The sequence below is a fragment of the Furipterus horrens genome, unplaced genomic scaffold, assembly GCF_987537825.1.
Source record: "Furipterus horrens unplaced genomic scaffold, mFurHor1.1.pri manual_scaffold_7, whole genome shotgun sequence".
Taxonomy (NCBI): Eukaryota; Metazoa; Chordata; class Mammalia; order Chiroptera; family Furipteridae; genus Furipterus; species Furipterus horrens.
In genome coordinates, this window is record NW_028327177.1 from 106,182,853 (window position 1) to 106,208,389 (window position 25,537).

General features: G+C 42.6%; 2 protein-coding genes and 1 pseudogene across 3 annotated transcripts in view; 1 reads left to right on the plus strand and 2 right to left on the minus strand.

Annotated features, from left to right (window-relative positions):
- The first annotated feature begins 3,606 nt into the window (after positions 1–3,606).
- Positions 3,607–25,352, plus strand: MRPS25 (mitochondrial ribosomal protein S25). Of its 2 annotated transcripts, XM_090284220.1 has the most exons (5): positions 3,607–3,861; positions 8,101–8,207; positions 13,470–13,557; positions 23,672–23,891; positions 24,090–25,352. In XM_090284220.1, exons 1-4 carry the CDS (start codon positions 3,728–3,730, stop codon positions 23,850–23,852), a joined length of 510 nt encoding a protein of 169 aa, XP_090140346.1. In that variant the 5' UTR covers positions 3,607–3,727; the 3' UTR covers positions 23,853–23,891; positions 24,090–25,352. The 2 variants fall into 2 exon arrangements, with proteins under 2 accessions (XP_090140346.1, XP_090140345.1); XM_090284219.1 differs by lacking the exons at positions 23,672–23,891; positions 24,090–25,352 and adding an exon at positions 14,308–14,593 and having other exon boundaries at positions 3,608–3,861.
- Positions 12,805–13,106, minus strand: LOC150004985 (small ribosomal subunit protein eS27-like pseudogene; annotated as a pseudogene).
- Positions 17,898–25,537, minus strand: part of NR2C2 (nuclear receptor subfamily 2 group C member 2) — a 113,254-nt gene continuing 105,614 nt past the window's right edge. The window contains exon 15 of the mRNA XM_090284221.1: positions 17,898–23,028. Coding sequence (XP_090140347.1) covers positions 22,854–23,028 — 175 coding nt within the window. The 3' untranslated portion in view covers positions 17,898–22,853. The remainder of the gene's footprint in view (positions 23,029–25,537) is intronic.

The window sequence follows — 25,537 nt, forward strand, 5'->3', positions numbered from 1 at the left end:
CCTAAGTAGCAGGAAAGGTTTGATCTGGGTCAGGCATAGTGGGAATGCTTAAGCATGTGTCTGGCTCAAAGGAGGCAGGAATGGGCAGGTTTAGGAGCTGCTGAGTGGGTTTCTGATATAGACATCACTTGAGCCTTTGAGACAGACCTTTCCAGGACCTGTGTAGCTTACTAAACCAGGAGGAGGTATTTAGTGCTCACTATGGGCCAGACAGAATGCTAAGTATTATGCATGGATTACTTTAGTTAATCTTCCCAACAACCTCAGTTTACAGATGAAAAATGAGTGTGGTAAAATTAAGCAAGCTCAGGGTTACACCACTGGGATTCCAGCGCAGGGATGTCTTGACTACAAAACCCAATTGTCCTGGCCTGCTTTATGTATGGACACTCACATTTCTAACATGGGATGGGGTATTTCATCCATAGGAAGCGCCTCCTGCAGACTTGAAGATCAAAAGCTCTTCTGTCTAAAACTCTTCAGTAGCCTAGCAGTTTAAAAAATACTTCAGAATGGACTTTGGGTTTCACCTCAGGCACACGGAGTTTGGAAGTTGTTAACTCCTATCCTTACAAGAAAAAGTTGGACAAACTGAAAATCAATTACTTTTCGACCCATCAGAGAATGGAGTTTACAGGGCAAACTGACACCCCAAAATCTGGAAAGAGATGAATTCAGAGAGTCACAGGTGAGGCCAGCTTACCTGGAACAGAAGCCACTGGAACCATAGATGTTAGGAACATTTTGATGAATTGCAGGAGGCTGAGTGCGGACTAGCATGAGAGTGAGGAACTCCTGGAGGCCCCAGCTTAAGGGAGATCCCACACTTTCGTGGCTTTTACCTCCAAGAACCCCTCCAGGTTTTCACAGCTAAGAGCTGAGAAAGAGCCTGGGGCGGGCCTGGCAGGAGAAGGGGAACAGTAGTCTTTTAAAAATAAACTCAGAGCATTCCAGGGGGAAAGACCTTACCAGAGCCAAATCCCACCTGGGGAAAGGGCATTTCACCCCCTCTACCCGTAGCCTTCCTGTCTTATTTAAGTGAGGGAAAGGTAAAGGAAAACTTGTTTTTCTATAAACACTACTCACACACTTCTAACACTAAATGTATGTTTTTTTCCTACGCTGATAAATTCTTCGGCACCAGCTGGGTGCCCCACAGTTTAATTCAATTCTGACCCTATCTACCTGGAATTATTGTAGAGTCTCATACATTAAGGGCTCAGTCTTCCGATCTAATTCACAAGTGCCAGCCTCCAATACTTCTGAGCCAACAGCTATAAACTGGGGTTCCCACAATCGCCTCACTAGGTTTGGTAATTTGCTATAATGGCTCACAGAACTCAGGAAAACAGTTAATTTACTATATCGCCAGTTTATTGTAAAATAATTCAATTTAGAAACAGCCAGATGGAAGAGTTGCATAGGACAAGGCATGGGAGAAGGAGTGCAGAGCTTTCACGCCTTCTCTGGGCACACCACTCCCCCAGCATCTTGGGCTCACTGACTCAGAAACTCTCCCAAGCTGTTCAGTTGGAGTTTTTTTAAATGGAGGCTTCATTACACAGGCATGATTGACTAAATCATTGGTCATTAGTGATTAACCTCTAACCCATCTTCCCTCCCTGGAGGTCAGGGTTGAGGCAAAGGGGCTTTAAGTTCCAACCTTCTAATCACATGGTTCTGGCAACTAGCCCCCAACCTCAGGGGCTTCCCAAAAGTCACTTCATTTGCATAAACTGGTGTGGCTGATCAGGGGCTTGTTATGAAGAACAAAAGATGCTCCTTTCACTTTTATCTCCACAACTATTTCAGGAATAGGGACAAAACCCAGCAATTATGACAAGACACTCCTATCTCATTAAGTAAATGATGGGCTTTTAGGAGCTCTGGAACCAGGACCAAAGGCCAAACACATATTTCTTACTATATTACAATATCACAGAGAGGGATTAAGAAACACTTATGAAGGTCACAGCCTAGGGACACAGGTTCCCTAAAATACTGAGATTTTTATCATAAGATTATAGGCCGATTCCTCTCCTCCACATCTTACCACAATACCAACAATGCTCCAGTTATAAGGGTAGGTTACAGCTGAAAGAGCTACAAAAATCAGTCTTTGAGGAGGACTATCTAAGGAAGACCAAAGTCAAGAGGGGAGGTAAAACAAAAGACTAGAGGAATTTGAAGCCTCTGGCACCTATGGCTACAGTTCACAAACACAGCTCAACTCCTAGTCAGATTATCATAAATCCACATACTGGAGGCTTATTTATCTCAGTTCTTATTACTCAACATAGCTAATATTGTCTGACTTTCAGTAAGAACGACAAGCATGCTGTAAAAAGGCAAGGAAAAAACACAGTCTGATGAAACAGCAAGTATCAGAATCAGATTCACATGACACAGATGTTGGAATTATCAGTAGGGAATTTAAAATAACTTATGTTAAGGAGCCTAATGGTAAAAGTAAGTAATATGCAAGAAGAGATGAGTAATGTAAGCAGATATAAGAACTCTAGGAAATAGTCAAAAGGAAATGCTGCAAACAGAAAAACTAACAAAGAATGCTTCTGATGGGCTCATCAGTAAATTGGACATAGATTAGGTAGGAATCCTTGCTGAAGGAAACCCTACTGAAATGCAAAGGAAAAAATGAATAAAAAAAAAGAAAAGAAAAAAGTATATCCAAGAACTCTGGCACAATTTCAAAAGATGTAAAATTGGAATACCAGAGGAGAAAAAAAGGAAGAAATATTAGAAGCATCAATAGCTAAGAACTTCCATATTAATGACAGTCACCAAACCACAGATCCAGGAAGCTCAGAGAATACCAGGCAGCATAAATATAAAAAATCTACATCTACATATATCTTATTTGAATTGCAAAATCCAAAGACAGAAAATCTTGAAAAAATCTAGAAGAAAAAACTATCTTACCTATAGAGAAATAGAGACATTACAGCTGACTAGTCAGAAACCATGCAAGAAGTCGGGAGAATGGAGTGAAAATTTTAAAATGAACGCCCCACCCCCACCCCATGAACTTAAAAGAGTCCTATATCTGGCAAAATTATCCTTCAAAAGTGAAGGAGAAATAAAAAGTTCTCAGATCAATAACAGTGGTGCTTCTGACATGCATCTCATCCACGTTTTGTTTATTAAAAATACTGATGTCCAGAGCAGTTAATGGGCAAAATCTGGAAGTGGTATACACAAAGTTTTCGTTTTCCTTTTGCAAATCAGTTTCTTTTTTTTTTTTTTTTGCACTGTTAGAACCCTTCATTTTGAAACCGGAGAAGTTGAGAAAAACTGACTTATCTGAGGTTTAATAGAAAGTTACTAACTTGGTATTGGAACTCAGAACTCCTGATTTATTTTCTGCTGTAATTTTGTTCTCTGAATGAGTTTAATCCTATTTTAAAATATATTCTCTTGTGGAGGAGAAGGCGAATACATAGAAAAAACTAAATGTTTTTAGGAGGGTGATATAAAGCGAAAATGTAAATACTCGTACGCCAACTCCCGCTCCAAAGCACCGCCACCAAAGACTACAAATTCCAGGCTGCCCCGCGGCACCCGCGCTGGCCGCCGGGGGGAGTCTTCTGTGAGTCTGCGCGGGAAGTGGAAACTGCGCGGAGGAAAAGCCGCGCGAGGTTCGCCGCCGGCGGCGTGTGCTGCTCTGGTAACTTCTCGCCGCCGGCTTCGCGGCACTGCCACCGCAGCCATGCTCATGAAGGGCCGCTTCCCCATCCGCCGCACTCTGCAGTACCTGGGCCAGGGGGACGTGGTGTTCAAGGACTCGGTGAAGGTCATGACGGTGAACTACAACACGCACGGGAAGCTGGGCGAAGGCGCCAGGTCAGTCCTAGACCTGTGAGGCCGCTCCCGGTGATTAACAACGTGTTGGTAACGTGGAGACCTGGGGCTGGACCCCCGAGGTTGGTGCTATTGCCTCCATTTTGCAGAATTGGAGACTGTGGAGCAGCTCCACAGTGAGAAGAGGACAGCAGAGCCACGCCGTGGCAGCCGACGTAGGGGGCGGAGGGCCAGGCCCCTTCCTCGTCCTCCTTCCTCCCGGGTGGAGGACGAGGCCAACCTGGGAAGGCCACAGCCTCCTTAGTCACCTGTGTCCCATGCCAGCAGTGGGGAGGGGCGGCAGGCGGTTTGGGTGGTGACAGACCTTGTTCGGATCCCTTTCCACCTGCTGCTGGCTCTGGGCGAGTGGATCCTCCTCACTGTCCCTAACGGGGAGGATAGCAGGACCCGGGCCGATGTGGCGATGCACGGAGGGAAGTGACAGCCGCTGGCATTTACTGAGTTCTTACGCGTGCAGCACGGTTCTGAACGCTGCTTGTGTATTCTCTCCCATTTGGTCTGTTCAGAAACCCGTTGTTATCCCCACTCTGGGGGTGGGGAAATGCTCCGAGAGGTTATAGGGAACTTGCCTGTCCAAAGTGTCACAGCTAGTGAGTGGTGGCTCTGCAAGTGTTGCTTTTTTGGTAGGAGTTCTCGTGTTATAATTAAGTGACTAGTCAACCGTGTAGTGGCAACCCCCCCACCCCCCAATTCCATGGTTTTCAGCCTGGAGCAGATCAGGGAATGGTTGAATGGAAGCTTGAGGCAACAGCTGAGCTTTGGGCTTTTCTGGTACCAAGTATACATTTATCGAGTGCCTGCTGTGTCCTGGGAATTCAACAGTGACTAAGGAAAAAGTACTGTCATGCAGAAACTTTGAGATCAGGTTTGTGGAACTGATCAGAATGAGAGCAGCTCACTGAGGGGTGGTCTGGTGTGGAGAAGGGCCTTCACTGCACAGCTGTCCAGGATAGCCTTACGCTACCTCTTAGCCATTTGCCCTCCACAGATGGACCCAAGAACTTGGACCTGCTGACACGGGATCCATGGGCACCCTTCCTAACCCCGCTGTATGCATATCGACACCAGAAACCACAGGGCAGAGGCCAGGTAGGTAGCAGAAAGGAGAGAGGCTGGCTGGATGAGCCTGCGTAACCTGGAGAAACGTGCCCTGTCTCAAGGGGCTGTTCACTGTGTGGCTACATCTTAGCTATGTCTGCTCCAGGAGAATTTCAGATTTGTTGAGAAGCCAGAAGGTCAGATTTTTATGTTAATCTCTGGTATTTCAGTGGCCAACCAGTCAAAATAGGCCTGCCAGCCCTAGTCTCACCTGTTTAAGTATTTTAATACCCCCCAGGTAAATAGAATACAAACAGCCATAATGTTTCTTGATCCTGGTGGTAAGGGCATACCTTACCCACCTGTGCCTTTTTTGTGATTTTGTGCCCTTGGGTTTGAGAGCCTGCCTGACTGGTGCCTTCTAGCCCCGCAGGCCTTTGTTCGTTGGCAGGCAGCATTGGAGCTGTGTCTTCATTCCAAGTGCTGGTGGCCAGCACTACTGCCCAGGGGAGCAATAGGCTTGGGTTATCTGCTGGGTGTGTGGGGAGCTGCCTTGTTCAGTGCCTGAGGGCTGAGTCCTGACTCACCCGTGCCAGGCGTTCTTGCTTTTACAATGTAGTAAGAGAAAGGACAGCTGCTCACATTTATTGAGTTCTGTGTTTAGCTCTGAGCCTCAGGGTCTAGGTGGATTGGATAACTTGATAGTGACAGAACAGTGTAGAAAAAGTCGCTGATCACAGACCCCCGGTTCTTTCACTTCCTAGTTGTTGACGTGGGGCAGTTTATTTAGTTTTTCAGTTTTACTTAGTTGGAAAACCCTACCTTCCAGTGTGCTGTGAGGATTACAGAATAAAGTGCCTAGTAAGGTGTCTGGCATATATAGCAGGTGCTCCACTAAAGGTAACCTACCGTTATTAACTTTCTTCCCATGCTTTAGCAAGAACCACTTAAAGATCCTGTTGAAGTTTTTTGTTTTAGTAGTTTTAGGTATGAAAAATTCCTACATGGATATGTCTTGGTTTATTTGTACAAAATTCTGCGATATTGGGGTACTCTGCTGTGGGACAGGAATTGAGCTTAGGCCTAGGAAGGTAAATTCAGTCTTGGAGCTTCTAGCCCTGTGTGTTGTCCTGGTTTGCAAGGCTTATAAGTAGCACCCTATTTCCACTTCCTTCTCTAGAGGCAGCACCTTTTAGCTCTAACCATTTAATTAAGAGTTTTCCCTCCACAGAGTTAAATACCTTACTTAGAGGGCTACTTCTTATTTTCTTAGCTGTAGACATTTATCTAGTGCCTTGTCACTATGGAGGATGAGGATTTAGTTCTTTCACTACCATTACCATTCTGCACACTCAACATGTGTATACTACCCAAACTGCTCCCATCTCCCCAATGTAGTCATTTCAAAATTTTGAATAGAACATTATTCAGTGTTTAAATTAATATGTGAACACTATACACAGTTGAGCCACATAGAGTACCATGATTATTTTTCCTTTTTGTTTTTGCAAAGATTTTTGTTTTCCCTGGAATTAATAAATGTCATTGCTTTTCTTTTGTTTCAGCTCAGATTCTGTCCCAATTATGGAAGTCTCCCTAACTAAATGGTCGCACAGGTTTTCTGTTGAGTCTGTCAATTTTATCTTCTTGAAAATAGACTTCCAGCTCCATTGTGGACTGCTTGTCCTGCATTGCCATCTTCGTGGCATAAACATTGAAGCACAGAGCACTCACTTGCCATGGGTCACACAGCTGGGAAGTGGTAGTTGGGCGACTGACTGCTTCTGTCCTGTGTATCTCCCTTCCCCCTTTCTGTCCTCTGGTGTGTGGGTCAGGGTGGCAGTAGGAAGCCAAGGTAGCATTTAAATTCACATCATTAAGGGACTATTAACAAAGGTTTGGGATGATGAGGAAAGGAAACCACAGGGAACAGTGCAAGACCCCCAGTCTAGGCTTGCAGAAATGGGGGGGAGTTGGAGAGGGCTGCCTGATAGAAGCCTGGGACTTAGCCAGGGGATGAGCCAGGGAAATAAACACTTTGGCTCTACTCCCTCCTTCCTGTCTTTAGCCAGTGCTCCCTCTTGGCTGAATGCAACAAAATCCAGAGGGCAAGAATTTCCGTTCCGTAGCCCATGTAAGTTAGCCATTCAGGATGGAAAGAGGTGGAGAGGGATGCAGAGATACAGTTGTATTGTAATGATTTAATAAGTCCCCTGTTGAGGGGCATTTACGTTGTTTCTGTTCCTTTGGTGTAAGAAATAATGCTGTAGTAAACCTTACATGTGCCTTTGTATTCAAGTGTGAAAGTATGTAAAAGCAGAAGTTAAATTGAGTCAAGATCTATGCTTTTAAAATTTTGTTAGTTCTAAACTGACCTCCAAAGAGGTTAAACCATTTTATACTCTTAATGAAATGTTTCCTCACTTCTATAACTTTTTAAAAATTTTAGCAATCTAAGAGGTGAAAAACTATTTTAATTTACATGATTTTACTGGGAAGATATAGAGAATCTCTTCATGTGATGATGATAGGCTGATTTTCCTTCTGCCTATTTCTGGCCTTTGCCTGCTGTTCCTCTCAACTATAAATCCTACTAATAATGTGTAAAACTGTCACAAGGTGATTAAGTTTTACAAACATTTTTCCCTTTGGTTTGGTGAATGTTTTTATTTTTGGTAAATTTTGCCATGCAAAAGCTGTAATGTAGTTACACTTATACATTATAAACTTCCTAAGGTTAAAGGTTTTACTAATTCTAGATTGTAAAAATATTTCCCATGTTTTTTAAAGTATATTTTAAAATTTCGGTATACATGAAGTGCATACCTATAAGTATACAGTTTGATGAATTCTACATATGGATACACCTATGTAACCACCATTCATATAGAGATTGAGGACATTCCATAGTTTCATTTTTACATTTATACTTCTGCTTGGGTGAGTTTTAGGTGTACAGATTTCTTTTCCCTCAGATGACAAACCACAAGTCTGAATACCCATGCTCAGAGAACACACCAACACATTCCTAAAGCTTCTTTTTTCAGCCTTTTTGGGGGGCAGGGTCCTCTGAGAAACTGATGAAAGTTCTGGACCTATTTTTTAGAAAAATAAATATACAGGTGTGCAAAATTTTAGGTTAAAAACTCTTGTTTTATTAGTTTAATTTATTCTTCTTTGCAGGAAATTTGTGTTTTTCAACATACCTCAGATCCAATACAAAAACCCTTGGGTGCAGATCATGATGTTTAAGAACATGACACCATCACCCTTCCTTCGCTTCTATTTAGGTGAGTACAGGGGGCCTCTCTGCTGTGGACCAGGACTGTCTTTCCTCCTCTCCGTTCTTCCTACAATAGCAGTCAGGCCATTTGAGGTACAGCTGTGTGAACTAACGTTGCTCTTGTCACTTTGGCTTCAGTGGCCATTGAGTTCAGGATGCCTTTTCCCTCTCCTCCATCGTCTCCTGTTGCCCTCATTATCCTACAGGCCTCACACCACACAGGCTGATTTTTCCAAATTCCCTTGCCATACCTTGCTTTGATGCTTTGCTCATGCTGGTCCCTCTGCTCAAATCTTTCTTTGTTCATTTAATTTTAAAATCCTTCCAGACTCATCTTGGGCACACTTCTTCCAGGAAGCCTTCCCTGAACACTTAGGCTGGCACTCCCCTGTCTCCCAGAGCCCCTCTCTCAATGCTGCACACATTCTCTTCAGAAGTGCGTGTTTGTGTGTCCTCTCTGCACTGAGTGAATATTTATTTGGGTAAATTGGGCTCAGTACCCAGAAGTCACAGGACCAGGTGTTTTGGTCTAGCTCTCAGTCATTCTGACCCTAAGTGAGAAATATTCCCATTGATTTGTTTCTCAAGTAAAGACAAAAATCTGCCTTACATGTTAAGAGAATCAAATGAAGTATAGTTTGGGAAATAAAATTATGTTCTTTCATTTTATTTCTGGCCAGGAATGGCCAGATCCTTCATCAGATATGTAATGCTAGGACTCATGTTCTACGTGCTTGGGATGTCAGGGAGCCATACAAAGACCTCTGCCCTTGTAGAGATGAACTCTAGCAGAGGAGACAAATGAATAAGACACTTAACAAGATAGTATGTTAGAAGATAAGTGCTATGAAAAAAAGGTCAAGGTAAGTGGGGAGTGAAGAGAATGAGAATGGTGGTATGATAATTTGGTGCATGTATTTTGTATTTACATTTAAAAATTAACTTTACTGATGTATAATTTAGCTGTAATAAATGCACAGGTCTAATGTGTATAGATTGATGAATTCTGACAGTTATGTGTTTGTGTCTCGGCTTTCCCAAAGATGAAGACCATTTCAGTTACTCCAGATAGTTCTCTATTGTTCCTTTCCTGTTAATTTCCCCTACCACCAGAGGCAACCACTGTTACGATTTCTTTCACCATAGATTGTTATTTCAGAACTTCATATAAATAGAATCTCACAATATGTACTTTGTGTCTTGTTTTTACTCGTGCTTTTGTGATTCATTCATGTTATATGTATTAATAGTTTATTCATTTTTATTGGTAAGTAGGATTCCATCATAGGTATGTACCACAGTTTACTTATCCATTCACCTGTTGATGAACACCTGGGTTTTCGTTAGATGCCAAGACAGAAGTATGAAATTTATTGGAGATAGAGGGGAGAGGGGATAGGGGTGGGCAGGGCAAGTCTTCATATGGCAAAACAGGTCCAGCATCTCTAAAAGGAGAGGGGGAAGGGAGGAGGTCTGGACAGGCAGCACCTCAGATGGTGACAGAGCCCTTAGAAGTCTGGGCTAGCTGAGTGGGAATTAGTTCTCCACTTTGGGCAGAAATAGCCAGATCTAGACCTAGGCCAAAGAGCCTGGGCTTGGCTCTGGTAGACCCCAAAACACTGCAGTTGGGCTGTTGGCTGGCAGCTCCTTGCAGGAGGGCTTCCCTGGCTGTGAAGGGTTGTTTCCAGTGTTTGGCTTGTCAGTACCTTCTTACACAAGTTGTTCTGTGCACACAGGTACTCAGCTGTCCAGGGCCTGTGGGTCAGGATGGGACTACTGGCTCACAGACTAGGAAGGTGACCTTAGGAACTGCCGAACAGGCTTCCAGAATGAGTGAGGCATCAGCTCCCACTCCAGGCAGCAGGGTGGGAGTCCTGGTGGCTCCACACCCTCACCCAAACTGGTATTGGTACTTGCCTTAGTTTACTGTGGCTGCTGTAACAAATTACCACAAACTTGGTGGTTTAAAACAACACAAATTTCTTACCTTGCAGTTATGTAGGTTAGAGGTGCAACAGATGAAAGTCAAGGTGTCAGCAGAGCCTTCCTTTCTGGAGGCTCTACGGATGCATCCATTTCCATGCCTCTCCCAGAGGTCACCCCTACTCTTTGGCTTGTGGCCCTGTCCTCAGTCTTCAGAGCCAGTAACGTCATATATCTGGCCATTGTGCCAGTCACATGTTTCTCTGACTACTGTCCAGGTAGGTTCTCTGATTTTAAGGACCATATGATTAAATTGGGCCCACCAGATTAGGACAATCACCCATCCCAGGTCCTTAACTTTAATCACATTCACAGAGTCCCTTTTGCCACATAAAGTGACATATTCATAGGTTCTGGGGGATTAGGACAGGAACATTTTTGGGGGCTGTTATTTCACTCACCACATTGTCTTTAAATTTTAGCCATTCCAAGGGGTTTTAATTTGCTTTTCCTCATGGATGGGCAACTTTTTATGTGCTTACTAGCTATTCATATACATATTTCTTTTGTAAAGAAACTATTTGTATCTTTTGTCTATTAAAGAAATGGGCTTTTAAAAATTAAGTTCTTTATATATTTTGGATGTAATTGCTTTGTCAGTTACATGTATTATGAATATTTTTTTTCTGTGGCTTGTTTTTCCTTAGTGGTGTCTTTTTTTTTTTTTTTTTTTTTTAATCCTTACCCAAGGACATTTTTTCATTGCTTTAAGAGAGAGGAAGGGAGAGAAGACAGGAGAGAGAAACATGATGTAAGAGAGAAACATCGATTGGTTGCCTTGCATACTTGCCCGGACCAGGGATCAGACGCACCTGGACGGAACCTGCAACCTTCGGTTATGGGATGATACTCCAACGGAGCCGCAGGGACCAGAGTTTAGTGGTGTCTTTTGAAGAGCACAGCTTTTAGTTTTGATAAACTCCAGCTTATCAGTTGCTTGCTGTTTAGTGCTTTTTGTGTCCCGTCCAAGAAATCCCCGCCTACCCTAAGGTTGCAAAGATTTTTCTCATCTTTCCTTTAGACATTTTATAGTTCTAGATTTTACATTTAGGTCTGTGCTCTAGTTGGAGTTATTTTCTGTGTTTTAAGTGAGGATAGAGATTGAGCTTTGCTTTTTTTTTTTTAGATTCATGCTATTCAGCTGTTATAACACTATTTGTTGGACAACTATCCTTTCCCTTATTGAATTCCTTGACATCTTTGTCAAAAATCAATCGATCATGAGTGGAAAAACAAAATGCTTGTATATCCAGATAGTGAGCCATGAAAAGGTATGAAGTAGTGACACAAGTTACATTACAGATGAACCTTGATAATATTATGTTAAATGAGAGAAGCCAGACGTGAAAGGCCACACGTTTTGCCTGATTCCATTTATATGTAATGTCCGGAAAAGTAAAGTCCATAAAGATAGACACTGGCTGCCAGGGAGGTGGGATGGTACTGTGTGCGAATAGGAAGTGACTGCTTAATTGGTAAAGGGTTTCTCTTTGGGGTGATCAGGAAGTTCTGGAACTACATAATGGTAATAGTTTTACAACATACTGAATGTACAAAAACCAAGTTATATACTTTAAAATGGTTAAAATGGTAAATTTTATGTCATGTATTTTACCATACACAAAAAAATCACTTGGTCATGTATTTTTGAACCCCTCATCCTCTTTCACCAATCTGTGTCTGTCCTTGTACTAATACCATACTTTCTTGGTTTTTGTAGCTTTATAAATGTTAAGATCAGGTAGTGTAGATCCAACATTGCTCTTTTTTTCTTCCCAAAATTACTTTGGCTAGTCTAGGTTCTCTGGTATTTCCATATAAATTTTACAACTTACCAGTTTCTAGAAAAAAGCTTGCTGGGATTTTGGTTGTAATTACAAGTAGTCCCTCTTGTATATCGCGGCCTCACTGTATCGCGGGATTTTTAAAAATATTATATTTAATTATTTATCGCGGATTTTTTGCTATATCGCTGGATTTTGCAGTACTGTATACATATGTTGTTAAAGTTACGTAGGTTTAAGAGTGTAGAATATGTTTAATAACATAAGTAGTGTTTATAAAAGTGTGGAAAAGGTTAATAAGGGACTGGGAACGGTTTATAAGTGTATGGGAAGGGTTTATAAAGCCTTAAAATATATATAAATACTAAAATAAATGTAAGGTTCTTCGCGTATTTTCACCTATCGTGTGGGGGAGGTCTAGAACGTAATACCCACGATAAGTGAGGGAATACTGTACAGTATAGCTCATTTTGTGGAGAATGGACATTTTAATAATATTAATTACATTTTGTGACTATTGTAAATATTTTAAAATATTTTTATTTTTCAATTTTTTTGTTAGTACAGTTGATTTTCGTATATGGTCTGCGTCTTGCAAGCTTGCTATAAATCCACTATTTCTTGTATTTTATTTTCTAAATTCCTTAGAATTTTCTGCATATGTAATCATGTTATCTACAATAGTTTTACTTCTCTTTTCACAGTCTTTCTATTCCTTTTGTGTCTTAATTCATTGGCTAAATTGGTTGTAGTATTTTGTATTTTTATCAGTAAAGTAGGAAAGTTCCCATTACTCTGCATCCTCACTAGCACTTGGTATTGTCTATGTAAAAAAATTTAAGCCACTCTTTCTTGTTGGTTTTTTTTTTTTCCCTTCATCCAAAATGTGTGTATTGGAATGGTTCCCCACTCATCTGGATTCAGGTGCTTTTTGTGCTGCTGCCTTCTGAAGGAGCACCCTTCTGTAAGCCTGGCTTTTCCTCCTGCAGGCTGACGGAGGACAGTGGAGCAGCCGACACACAAAACTACCGTTTGTGCATGGCTAAAGACGGTGGTGATTTTATAGCATCCTGGGCATGTCACATCCATGAAGTAGGAATTGGGGCTCTGCACCCAGTGTTCTTGTTTTGCATGAATTTTAGGTTCAGCTTGTCAGTTTCTACAGAAATACCCACTGGGATTTTGATGGGGATTGCATTGGATCTATAGATCAGTTTGGGGAAGATTGCAATATTAATAGTATATACTGAGTCTTTCTATCCATGAACATGGAATTTCTTTCTATTAAAATAGTATGCTGTTGTACCTGCCTAAAATTTGTCTGCTCATGTTTAAAGAAATGTGGAAAAAGGAAGGGTAGTATATTATGGGTTTTATCAACAAATACACTTACTTTATTAAAATATTTCTCCACTAAAAGCAAATCCCAGATCACCATCTGAGGCTGAGGAGCATGCTTCTAAGTTCTCAGGTTCCCTCCCCCCTTTACTTCCTGTTTACAGATTCTGGTGAGCAGATTCTAGTGGATGTGGAGACCAAGAGCAATAAAGAAATCGTGGAGCACATAAAGAAAATCGTGGGGAAGAATGAGTGAGTTTCTGGGTTTGACCTGGAGGGGAGTAAACGCCTTAGCCCAGGGACTTGGAGAGAGGAAAGGGCTGTGTTGGAAGGGGTGTCAAGAGGGCAGGCTCTCTGACAGTGAGTCTGACACTCACCTGGAGAGTCTGTTGCTTCTGGCTTTGCTGCTCACCAGATGTGAGACTGTTAAGTCACCGAGCCTCTGTGAGCTGTAACTCCTTCCACTGTGAAGTGGAGATAAAAGTCATTCCTCCCTCCTGAGGTCAGTGGGAAGCAGAGATGCAGCTAAAATACTTGCTCTGTGTGGCCAGAAACATGCCCCAGCTTGGAGACGGAGGGTGCACAACCCCATGGCCTGCTGCGACATGTCCCTTTTCTTTACAGAGAGGAGAGGAGGAAAGGGAGGGAAGCCAGGAATGTCTGAGAAAGCTTGCAAAGGCATTTTCAGGCCCCTTCATCCTGCTTGTCCCAGTCAGAAATGGGGCTGCCCCTTGGATATCTGTTAAAGGTTGACTGCTGCTGTTTGGGCCTGGGGCAAAGTGTCTTTCCCAAGTGACCCCCCCACCCCACCCCAGTGGTCCATATGCTTAAGGCCTCACCTGTGGTAAGGGGAGGGATAGGTTTGGGGAGTGGGGAGCACATTAGACACAGGATTTCCAGGTTTCCCTGGCAGATGGTGGGGTTCACACTGAGAAGTCCTGTGCTTCCCAGAGGCTCAGAGCAGTGTTGCCAATACCTTGTTGCTTCTCTGCTCTTCGATAGGGAAACCCTCAAGAAAGAGGAGCAGGAGAAAAAGCAGCTTTCTCATCCAGCTCACTTTGGACCTCGAAAGTATTGCCTGCGGGAGTGCATCTGTGAGGTAGAAGGGCAGGTGCCCTGCCCGGCCCTGGTGCCGCTACCCAAGGAGATGACAGGGAAGTACAAAGCAACTCTGAAAGCTGGTGCCCAGGACTAAGGCCCCAGGCCTGTGCACTAGGGTTACCGTGGCCATAGGGAAGCCCCTAGTTCTGTCCCCAGAGAGACTGAAAATAAAATGCTCCTTAATCAATCGCTCCAGCAGTATCGTATCTGGTCTGAGAGACACAAGGAGGAAGACCTGCATGGGGACAGGGCTTTGGGATCAGCATGTTAAGGCCACAGCCTGTTAACCCTGTGGCTTTTTCCTGGTCTCCACTGGTTTTGACTCCTTCCAGACCCTGCTCTGGAGAATTAGGAGTTGCTGTGGTTGAGTTTGGTTGATGCCATCTGTGGCTGGCAATATGGATGTCCCCTCCATTCAGACTCTGGTTATTTTTCAGAAATCCTGGGCAAACCATTGTGTAGTACTGACTTTTGAAACTAAAGCCAACTGACCCTTTCCTCCTGAGGGGCCTGGCTGTGGGCAGGCCAGAGATGCAGGAGGCTCCAGTGCCCTCAGACAGACCAGCCTCCCTTAGGCATGCACGCACTGGTGAGCCAGCCACTGCCAGCCCCCGTAGTCCCAGCCCCGTGCCCCTTAGGCAGGTTTATAGATCATGAAGGAGGAAGGAAGGAAGGCACTGACTGGCCAAGACTTTTTGGCCCTTCATCGAGGGACCAGTGTTTCAGGCTGCCTCTCAGTTCACCTTCTTGGCTTATTCAGTTCTCACTTTAAGGTTTGAAAGAGAGTCTGCCTAGTGGTTCTTTCCTCTTTAGGACACTGATATTTGTGACACTATTTGTGCTGGTTTTAGCCCTTATGAGACCCCAAAGCTCTCTAGGGTCATTTTAAGAATAAGTTTACTTGGTCAAAAGTAAAGGACCAGCTGGACTACAGACTCATGGAAACAAGACCAGGAGACTTTGCCCAATGGTATACAGCAAGAAGGGGGCTTAGAAGAGCCAGTTTAAGGTCAGAGTTCCTCTCTGATGGGAGACTTCCTTGGTCAAGGTCTCTCTCTGTAAAATGGGAATACGGGCATTACTCTGTGAGGTAATGAGCTGTACTTGAGTGTTGGAGATCATCCCATTAAATTGAGAAATCCAGTTCACTTTACATTTGATGCTCAAGTTACGGTTTACTGTGATTTTGTATCAGACCTATGTTCAGGGTGATAACTTTGCAGGGACTGGGAGGGAGAAGTGGGTGGGTAGGTCTAATGTGTAACTAACTGGCAGGCTTACTTCAGTTTTGTTCCATTGAAATTCAAATCTTGGTGACCTCTCCCCTACCACTATTTTGGAAAGCGGCTAGAAAAATCTATCCTCCATTCTAATCCCTCCTGTGGGTGCTGGGTTCAGTTCCTGCAACGTTTCTAACAGTCCAGCAATCCCACCTGGCTGGTTGCAGCAGGGCCTTCACACCAGCTGACTGGGCTTTCCCCTGGGCCACCAGGCCTTTTCTGAGTTTGTTCCTTTTGTTCTGCCTCTCCACAGCTGGTGAGACAAAAGGTCCTATGGAAGTATTCCTTCCCTCCATGGTCCACAGGCCCAGAAAGGTAGCTGAACCAAGCCAGTGACCCCTCTTTAGAGAGAGAATGTCCAATGCCTGATGGGAAAGCGCCACAGTTATTCTTTGCATGGGCTGTTTTCATAGACAGCAGACAGTGTTTCATGGAAATGAACACTACTTGGGGGTATTCTCTTTCACCCTTTTGTTTTCCATTTCCTACTTTAATAATGATAAAAGATGAGTTTAAAATTTACAGAAATGGGAGAAAATTATTAGAGAAGATTGCTGTGAAGATTTTATGATTGACACAATGTTTCTTAATTTTATTTGCATAACCAGTGTTTGCCAGATGGTTTTTGACCTTGTTCTGCTGAAGTGACCAATTTTCATTTCATTTTGAGTACTACCTGGCCAAGCTAAAGCTATTTCGCTGCCAGTGGGTTCTCTTAAGAATCTTGACTTTGGACCTCAGACTTCTCACCTGTAAGATGAGAGGTCAGATGATGTCTGAAACTTTAAGAATACTTTCTACTTTGGTGTGAGGCCTGGCTCTGTTTGTGTCTGTGACAGCAGTCTCTGAGGTCTGGTAGCCCAAGCCCTGCTCTGGAAACGTAAGTCCAAAGGGCTAGGCTAAGGAGAGGTGAGAGCTACAGGGTTCTGACTAGGGCACTTCCTTACTACTAGGAGTTTAGGTGAGAGCACTCTGGGGATTTTTGGGGGCCAGGCATTATTGTTATTACTATTATGAGGAAAAATGATGAGCAGGATGCACATTAGTCTTTAATTAACTTTTAATAGTATAAACCTCATTTAGGTAGTAGTATTAAGCCACAACAATAATGCCACATTGAAATAGCATTTAATAAAATGCATAAAGCTAATTCATGCACTGCAATACTCTATATACAAACACAACAATGCAAATTCTTCTTCAAGACTGAAGACATTGATTAGATATAAAATTCAGTTTAAAAAGAACATGCTATTTTTAAATGCCATCACATAAACAAAGCTGATTTCAAGCCACAGCTTTCAACAGGTTTTAAACCTGGAATTAAAATGTAATGGCATAGACAATATTTTCTATATTAGGAGGGTCAGAGGTTACAGAAACGGTCCCAAGAAAATCTAACACCCAAATTTTCCTTTAACAGATGTTTTTTAAAAGGGCTGGTAATACTTAGCTACATTTAAACAGAGGTCCAAACTACAGGTAAAAACTATGGTTTTGTACTATGAAAAATGTGCAGCTTTTCAGTTATAAAACTAGTTGAACACTGGTTTACAAGATAACTGGGAGGATATAGAAAAATATTCCAGCACTTGAGTTGAATGTGGCAGCAGCATTTGAGTCCATAAATGTCTGGTTGTTAAAATGATTATACTTTCCTAGAGAAAAGCCATTTTTCATGTAAAGTCTGCATCCAAATGTTATCCAAATATTAAGCATTATCACAGTCAATTGATAAATGTTGCTGTGCATTTTTTCAGCACTTATTTCTTATAGCACTTTCTTCTATGTTGTATGTATGCATTTTGAGACACCAAAATTATTGTCTGCTTAATTGAAAGTATAGATGGGCATTAAAAATATCTCACATTCCCTACCCCAAGATACTTGTTTTTAAAGTCTGTTTATTTTTAGATTGCTGCTAAGATAAATAGCTCCAAAGGAAATTTTTTATTTTAAAGATTCATTTAGAGACTGTCAAACTTCCATTTCTATTATTTGAACTGGAAAGCTACTTTCATTAATGATTGTCACAACAGGCAAGGACATGGGAAAGGTGACAATCACTGCTGGGAGGCCAGCGAAGCAGCAGGAGCTTCTTTACATCACAGATGGGGAAGCTGGAGGCTGAATGGCCCAGTCTCACGAAAGGCACTGAGTAGGATGGTCTCAATGAAGTGTTTTCAAATATTCCAACAGCTTATTAAAAAAAACAAAAACCCCCCACAGCCTGTGAATTAGGTTTTGCAGTTATCCAGTGATTTCTTTCAGCAGACCAGCTTTCAACCTTCCTTGCCAGTCAAGTCCAGGAGCAGCTACTGCTGCGCTGAGCCCTGGCTTGCTATGTCTCAGTTAAAGCCAATTTAAGGGAAAAATTCACCAGAATAAACCTGAACAAGGAAAATTTGGCATCTGTAGCTTTAAGGGCATACATAGTCATATTAAAATGCAAGTTGTATCTAAAATTTTAAAATCATAATTTAGAGAGAGAAGTCAGTGGATTTCATTCACATACTACAGTTGGAGGAGTAATTTAAGATTTGTAATTTATATGCCATAAAGTTAGCCATCAACATTTATGCTTATTCTTAAAGAATACCTAGTAGGTTGTTTCTTTTTTTTTATCGGGAATTTTAGTTACAGGGCAGTGCCCATGGTCTGCAGAGTCCAGAGCAAGTGGGGAAATTACTACAACACTGGGAACCAGGTCCCATGACACAGACTGTTCTGAAACTGACCACATGACAGAGTGAGTCTCTGGGAAACCCAACAGCTTGAGCTACCAAGTTCCAGTCAGGCCATAAATAGGTGTGTGAAAACCAGGTTCAAGATCCCTACCTAGTTTTTAGACATTACGATAAATTGTCTTCCAGCTTCCTAGCCCTTGTCTAATCCTAGAGAATACATAGCAATGTCATCCTGTCAGGACATTTTCTGTCTGGAACTTTCCCTGGTATAAGAGTGGAGATTATGACTTCATGGCCTTTCCCAGCTGAACTCATCCAAAGGAAAATGGAGTTAAAATCTCAGCAAATCCATCCTGCTGAGGGACCTTGGAACACGCACATCAATTTACTTCAGCAACTCTTACCATAGATTTTCTTTAAAACATAAGGAGAGTTTGGATATGTGGCTACATGTCTGTATACATAATATACATCTATGTACACATACACACACTATATACACTGTACATATATAGAAGATATAAACACATGTACATTCAGTCAGTCATACAAGCTTATAAATCTGTACACGCACAATACGTTGAGGGGAGCTCAGGGCTGGACACACAGACATGCCACACTGGTGGGAGGGGCACATGGAGGTCCAGAGCCCTGTGTACAAGAGACTCATACCCACTCTGTCTCAATTACAAACTCACACCAAAGTTAAAAGTTTCCAGAGAGCCGCACAATCTAGGGAATGGAAGTGGGACAAGCATGGGGTTATCTGCCTTGCCTGCTCAGACCTTTCCAGGATCTAAAGGGCACTGACCTCCTGGGATAAAAGTGAATGTCAGGAGATGACACTTTTTCATGACCTGGGCTCAGAAGAGTTGAAATGTCACCTCTAGTCCCACTGCACATAAGGCCATTTCCACTGGAAAGGAGGCCATGCGCTTCTGGACTCGAACCAGGTTACACGTAGAACTTGGATCCACAGCCAAGGGCCACTCGTCAGGTGGACAGCAGGCAGGGAGTGAGACTACTCTGCTGGAAACCCCCAAAGGGTCAGGATATGGTTTTCCCAAAATAAAAGCACTAGGTACAGCTAGAGCCCTTCTGATTCTTGGCTCCCTGCCATGGCTGTCCCCGAAATAAGCAAAACTGCTAAGTAAGCTCTAGTGAGTGTGTTGCCACCATGTTGGGGAGCCCAGGGTAGACATATCCGTTGCTATCAGCATGACTGGTGGCAACTGCCTCAGAACAGTTCACATTTAATACTGACACAAACAAGCTGGGGGATATTACATTAACACATCTTACAAGTGACTACACCAGAAATTAAAATGTAAAACCCAAACAGGAAAAGAACCCTAACCACAGATAAGACAATAAATAATGTAACTCCCAATGAACATATAAAACTCAAAATTAGAAGGGTGGTAGCATACTTCCTTAAAAATACTTTCCAGGAATAGGTTGGAAAGTATTTGTAATTTGGTCTTATTCTAAGTTTCTTCCTGTCCTGTTTTATAATTCTATGTAATGAATTCCACAAATTTCAACAACACATAACTGTCCAACGTTATCTAAGATAACAATAGGAAAGAGCCCACTTCATCACAAAGCAACTGTGCATATCCATCCCCATCTCCCTTAGCCAGTGTACCTCTCCTCACTGAGGGAGGGCTGGCTCGCTGGGTCAGCAGAAGGGTACATGTGAATAGGCTACATGGCAAAGAATCCTGCTCCTGCCTTATTTTTCTCAAGAGGTTCAGTAGGCAGAGGGCTGGTCTACTTCACTAAATCTAGAGTTTGAAACTGTCATGGGTTAAAAGTCTTGTGAAAGTTGAGCCCAAATAATCTGCTTGAGATCCCTCTAAATAATTCTTGACTTTGAGCTTACTTCTTTTAACCAATTTGACAAGAGATGGAATAGACCTGCTGTCAAATGCTTGAAATGATTTGGGGTAGCAAGAATTCAGGTAGTGTGGACCTGATCCTTAAGAGGCCACTTCAGAGTAATTGGAACTAATGTGGAGTGCTTAAACCCCAAAATGGTCCGCTGGAATCAACCATCACCATTGAAGGGATTCAAGGAAAAGGACCAGGTTAGAATCAGTAACTTCCTAAGCTAAAGAGACTTTTCTTCAGGGCTATCTTGCTGGAGTGTGGCACTTCCCTATCCAAGTGTTCACTGTCCTGCTGGTTATCACCTCTTCCCAACAAAGCTAAGCAGTGGGCTTCATCAGGACTGCAGCCTAGGTCTTGGCTAAGCTGCCCCAGTATCTCAAGACAACCAGAGTCTAAAAGCCTGAAAGACACAGAACTCCCAAGGCCTGCCCCTGGGAATTAGGGAACTGGCCAATGTGGACCTTTTCACCAACACTGAGAACTCAGATCTGAAAGATGTGACACTGTATTTCCAGGGAGCCACAATGTGATCAACAGATGCTTTAAAAATCAAGAGAAAAAGACAATTTGTTGTACAAGATGCAAGAAAATGCTTCAGAATGCCCTATGCTAAAACCTTTCACAAGCAGAAATGATACAGAGCTCCCCTAACTCCAGTATCTTGGCCAGTTTTTGTCTTAATTTTGAAATTCAAAATCACTTCTAAGTTAGAAAACCAAAACTTTAAGCTGGTAAGATTAAATCCTTTCCACCATTTTATAATGGGCACCCCCACTATACTCCAAAATTTGCTTCCAAGGCATAAACTATTAACGATAATTAAGTCCAAACTGGAAATCAGAATTGAAGAGACTGTCCCACTTAATTCTTCCTAATGATTTCATAAAGTGCTGTTAACATTTCAGAATAAAACATCTCATTTTGCTGTAAGCCTGTGGCTGGCTTGTCTGACACCCATGCACAGCTCATGAAGTATCCACCTTGACCGATGCCCTCGCCAGACTAGGGAGTGCACTGGGATCTTTTTGGCTATCATCTGATCAAAAGATGTAAGAGATGCAAATGACCTTATATTGTAGTTTTTTATTGTGGGCTATACAAAAAGAAAATGAAAAGTACCTGACTCAGTATTGGGCACACCACTTTTCCCAAACAGGAAATGCTCACTGTAACTCACACCCATGGGAATTTATGGGTCCTCTTCTCTAGATAGAATTTCCTTATAACCACATTCTGTTCTTGTAAACAATGGTTGCTACAAGTTATGAGAAAGAAGATAACTTTAGGAATCAGTGGTCACTTTTTAAGGAGCAGGCAGCTTGCTTCTGCATCCATCATTTAAATGCTCCAAGGTTTGTATGCTGGCACACACCTCGGGGAATCAAAGTGCATGGTGGGCCAGTACCATTAAAAGACTTGCCAACAGAGCTGCTGAGTTTGCAGACATTCTGAAAGACCCTGATATTTAAGGTCAACAGAGACCCTTCCATTCAACTTCACCACCACTGCCCTAGCCAGGCGACAAGATCCTGTACACATAGCCCACCCCCATAGTAGAGCTAAACTACAGGAACACAGGTCCTCTCAAGGGGCATCTGGAATAGAAACCACAGAGGGAAACCCTCATGCTCTAGGGGGGGCCACATCCCTCCATTTGAAAACCGCAGCCACCCCACCCCAGACTGTACCCAGGAAGTAACTACTATCAATGGTTCAAAATGCCCACCTTGTCAACTGCTGCAGGAATTGGCAGTTAATGTCTGACTGGTTGCAGTCCAATTCTGAGAACCAGTCATCAGAAGATGCCCAGGTTTGAAGGAGCCTGTAGATGCCTGTCACAGACCAGGACCAGAGGTCAGGGAACCTGACAAGCATCAGCTCTGTGACTGAAGCAGCTTTTGATTTGGGTCACCACTGACTGCTAGCACACTCCCACTTACTGCATGATACAGATAAGACACATTTCCATTTGCTCACAGGAATTTAGTTCAATACCACCAAAGTGTGCATTCAATTAGGAATGATGTCTTCTTTTCTTAAACTTAAATGATTGTCTCCTATACCCTATTGCATTTTCACAGAAATCATTAGCATTTCGGCAAAAGACATATACAGTTTTCCATTTGCCCTGCGAATAGACAAGATGTTGCTAACATTATGCATCAATACGAAGTGCTTAGAAAGTGCTATTATTATTACCCTGGTAATTAGTAGCTATTAACTCCAAGGACATTTTTAATATATATACACACACATATGGTTCTCTTAGGTTCTTTTAGTTTTAATACTAGTCTCCGACATTATAAAACTTTGTTTTTTGCCCTTTGAGAATTTCTAAATACAAACTGAGTTAAAAGATTGCTCCAAAATCTGCTTCATCAAAAGGCATTAAAACATTTCTTATGGCAGGAAAGGATGCTACTAGAGTTTTAGTTGCTATTGTCTGGGATTAACAGATAAGAAACCAGCTAGGAAATGATGAACATACTGGAAGTATTTGCACATACCAAAATACTACTACTTCATTTTCTTTGTCTCTGAGCAGTCCCGGAGGAACCTTTGCTCCTCAGCAGGTGTGTGGTGTGCACTATAGACTGGCTCCGGTGATCTGCCCATTGTACTCTGCCGTCTCCATCTTGAGGATGTAGGGAATTATGCTGTCTATCGAAACATTGCCAATGAGACCAGTAAAAAAAAGTTCTTCTGTTATGTTGGAGCTCATTAGCCTGAGTGCCGGCAGGCGGACGAGAATCCGGGCCAATCTGTAAGAGGGAGGGTCATTAGAGAAAGGGGGGTTCACTGCCCTTCAGACTTTGTGCTGGACAGGCTCCCAGGGGCCCTATCTGCCCTGCTCAGAACTGAACCAAACAACAGATCCATCCACTATCTGCCTCTTGTTTTTCTGATTTCAGTAGTTCTTCTTGTAGTTTATCATGAGAGAAAAAAAGTCAAAGAAGTGAGTGCAAAGATGTATGTACAAATATGTTCCCTTCATTGTTTACAACAGCCCCACCCCAACACACAAAAAAGTGGATATCTATCAACAGAGGACAGTCTAAAAGAAATATGGTGTCTTCATGTAATGGATTGGTACATACTCATTAAAAAGGATAATAAAGATCCATATTCTTTGATAAGGAAAGAAGTCTATGACATGTAGCCAAATAGAAACTTGAGAGGTTGTGAAGCAGCAAGCAGCACAATCGCACGTGTGTATATTTATTTTGTGCACATTCGTAAATAGTATCCAGGAGGATATGTACCGGAATGCTAATGGCTGGCCTCTGGGTACTGAGATTTGGAGTGATTTTACATATTAAAACTTCTTCTGTATTGCCCTCATTTCCAGTATTCATTTAGCATTATAATTTAAAATAAAACAATGGAACTGTTTTTGTTTTGAAGGAACCCTGGATGGAGGGCACGCCATGACCCTGTCCTGAAGGGTCATGAGACACTGTCTAAAGCCATTCCACAGCCAGTGCGCACAGCAGTGTGTGCAAGGACACGCACAGCAGTGCAGCCCTGTCTGGAAACAATCTACATTCTCATCAGCAGGAAATGTTACATTACAGCATCTCTTTAGCCACGGAAAATGATGAAGAATATGTACACTCACTGAATAGTAAATTATTGATGAAGAAGAGTATGTATACTCATTGAATATTAAATTTAAAAAAATGATTACAAAACCTTACTTTATATTTGGATTCCAATTACACATACATAAAAAACTTTTCGAAGTAAATACATAAAACATTAACAGGTATCTCTAGACAAGTGGTATTTACACAAAGTTAAAATTTTTCTTTTTACTTTCCAGAACATTTTCTACAGTGAACATGTTATTTTTAAAAAGGGAAAATTTATTATTTATTGTGTGAGCAGCATTCCAGCACCATCATCCATTCACCAGCCACGTGAGTCTCGCAGGGCGCACAAAGGTGTAAGGGGACCCCACCACAGACCTGGAGGGGTTGACCAGCGGCTGCAGGGTGTCAGGAGGCCAGCAAAGACAAATCAAGGAGGACTTTCTGGAGCATGCCACATCTCAGCTAGGCCTTAGAGGCTGGCTAAAATGTCTATCAGCAGAGATGCAAAGAATGGGGAGCAATGAGAGGTGTTTCAGGAGAAACAAACAGTATGAGAAAAAGCATAAGGATGGGAAAGACTAAAAAAGAAATGAATGTATAAACAGGGTGTAAACCATTCTAGGGCTGTTTCTTTGGAAACTGTCTTTGAGTTTCTGAATCCTATGACAAAGCCTCCCTTATCTCATTTTTGGTCCCAAATCACCTGGCTTGTCCCCTTCCCCCCTGGGGTCCCTGACTGGACAAAGAATGACTCAGGACTTTTTCAGAACATCTCCTTTCAAAGACCAGAGAGTTGCTGTTGTCAAGGTGATTCTAGTGTGCTGTAGCTCTGCAAGCAGCCCCCAGAGGGGCACTTTCAGCCTCTTCTGGCTGTAGGCACTGTGTGGGAGTAGGTCCATGGCCTCTTCAGGGGACAGCTTGCCTTCACACCTGGTTGGATGCATAAGTTCTGGGTATGGGTACATTACTTGACAGTCCCATTCTATATGTACTGAGACTCAAGATGTTCTAGATTCATGGTGAGGTCTTTCGTGATCCCAGTAGAAAATGGAACCTGCTTTGGCAAAAGCTGCCTGGAGGCCATAGAGGTGCGCCAAAAGCAGAGGTACGCTCTCTACCAGAAAGGCCAACCATAGGCCCCCCAGTCACACCCGAGAAGTGGTCCTCCTGGGGCTGAGAAGCAAGTTGGGAAGGTGGGGCCACACAGCTTCCCCTGCTCCAGCATTTATTTTGAGGGCATAGGATGGGGAGGGAAATACTAAATAATTTGCTTGTTAGGTCCCCAGAAATTCATGTAGCCCTAGTGGGTTGGAAGTAGTCATAGGCAAAGAGCTCTTCCATTCCTTGGCTGGAAAGCCTGTGAGGCATTCTGCCCTATTTCGGAACAACTTTGCTGTTCAAGTCTATACAAGAAAGGCATATATATATATTGCCCAAACCTTACAAATAATACAAATTACCTTTCACCCAAATAAAGGGACTTTTTAAAGTCAGTTTATCTGGAGGTAAAATTACTATTTTATATAGTCCACTCACTCACTGCTTTATAGGGGTCAGACTTGGTTTCAGTCAGTGAAATCTCTTCTGTCAAGTACTCCAGCAATGCCTTTTGAGTGGATGCAAACCAGGGGGGCAGAGCTTCCAACTGCTCTGGACAAGGGGTATCTCCTTGAGGACT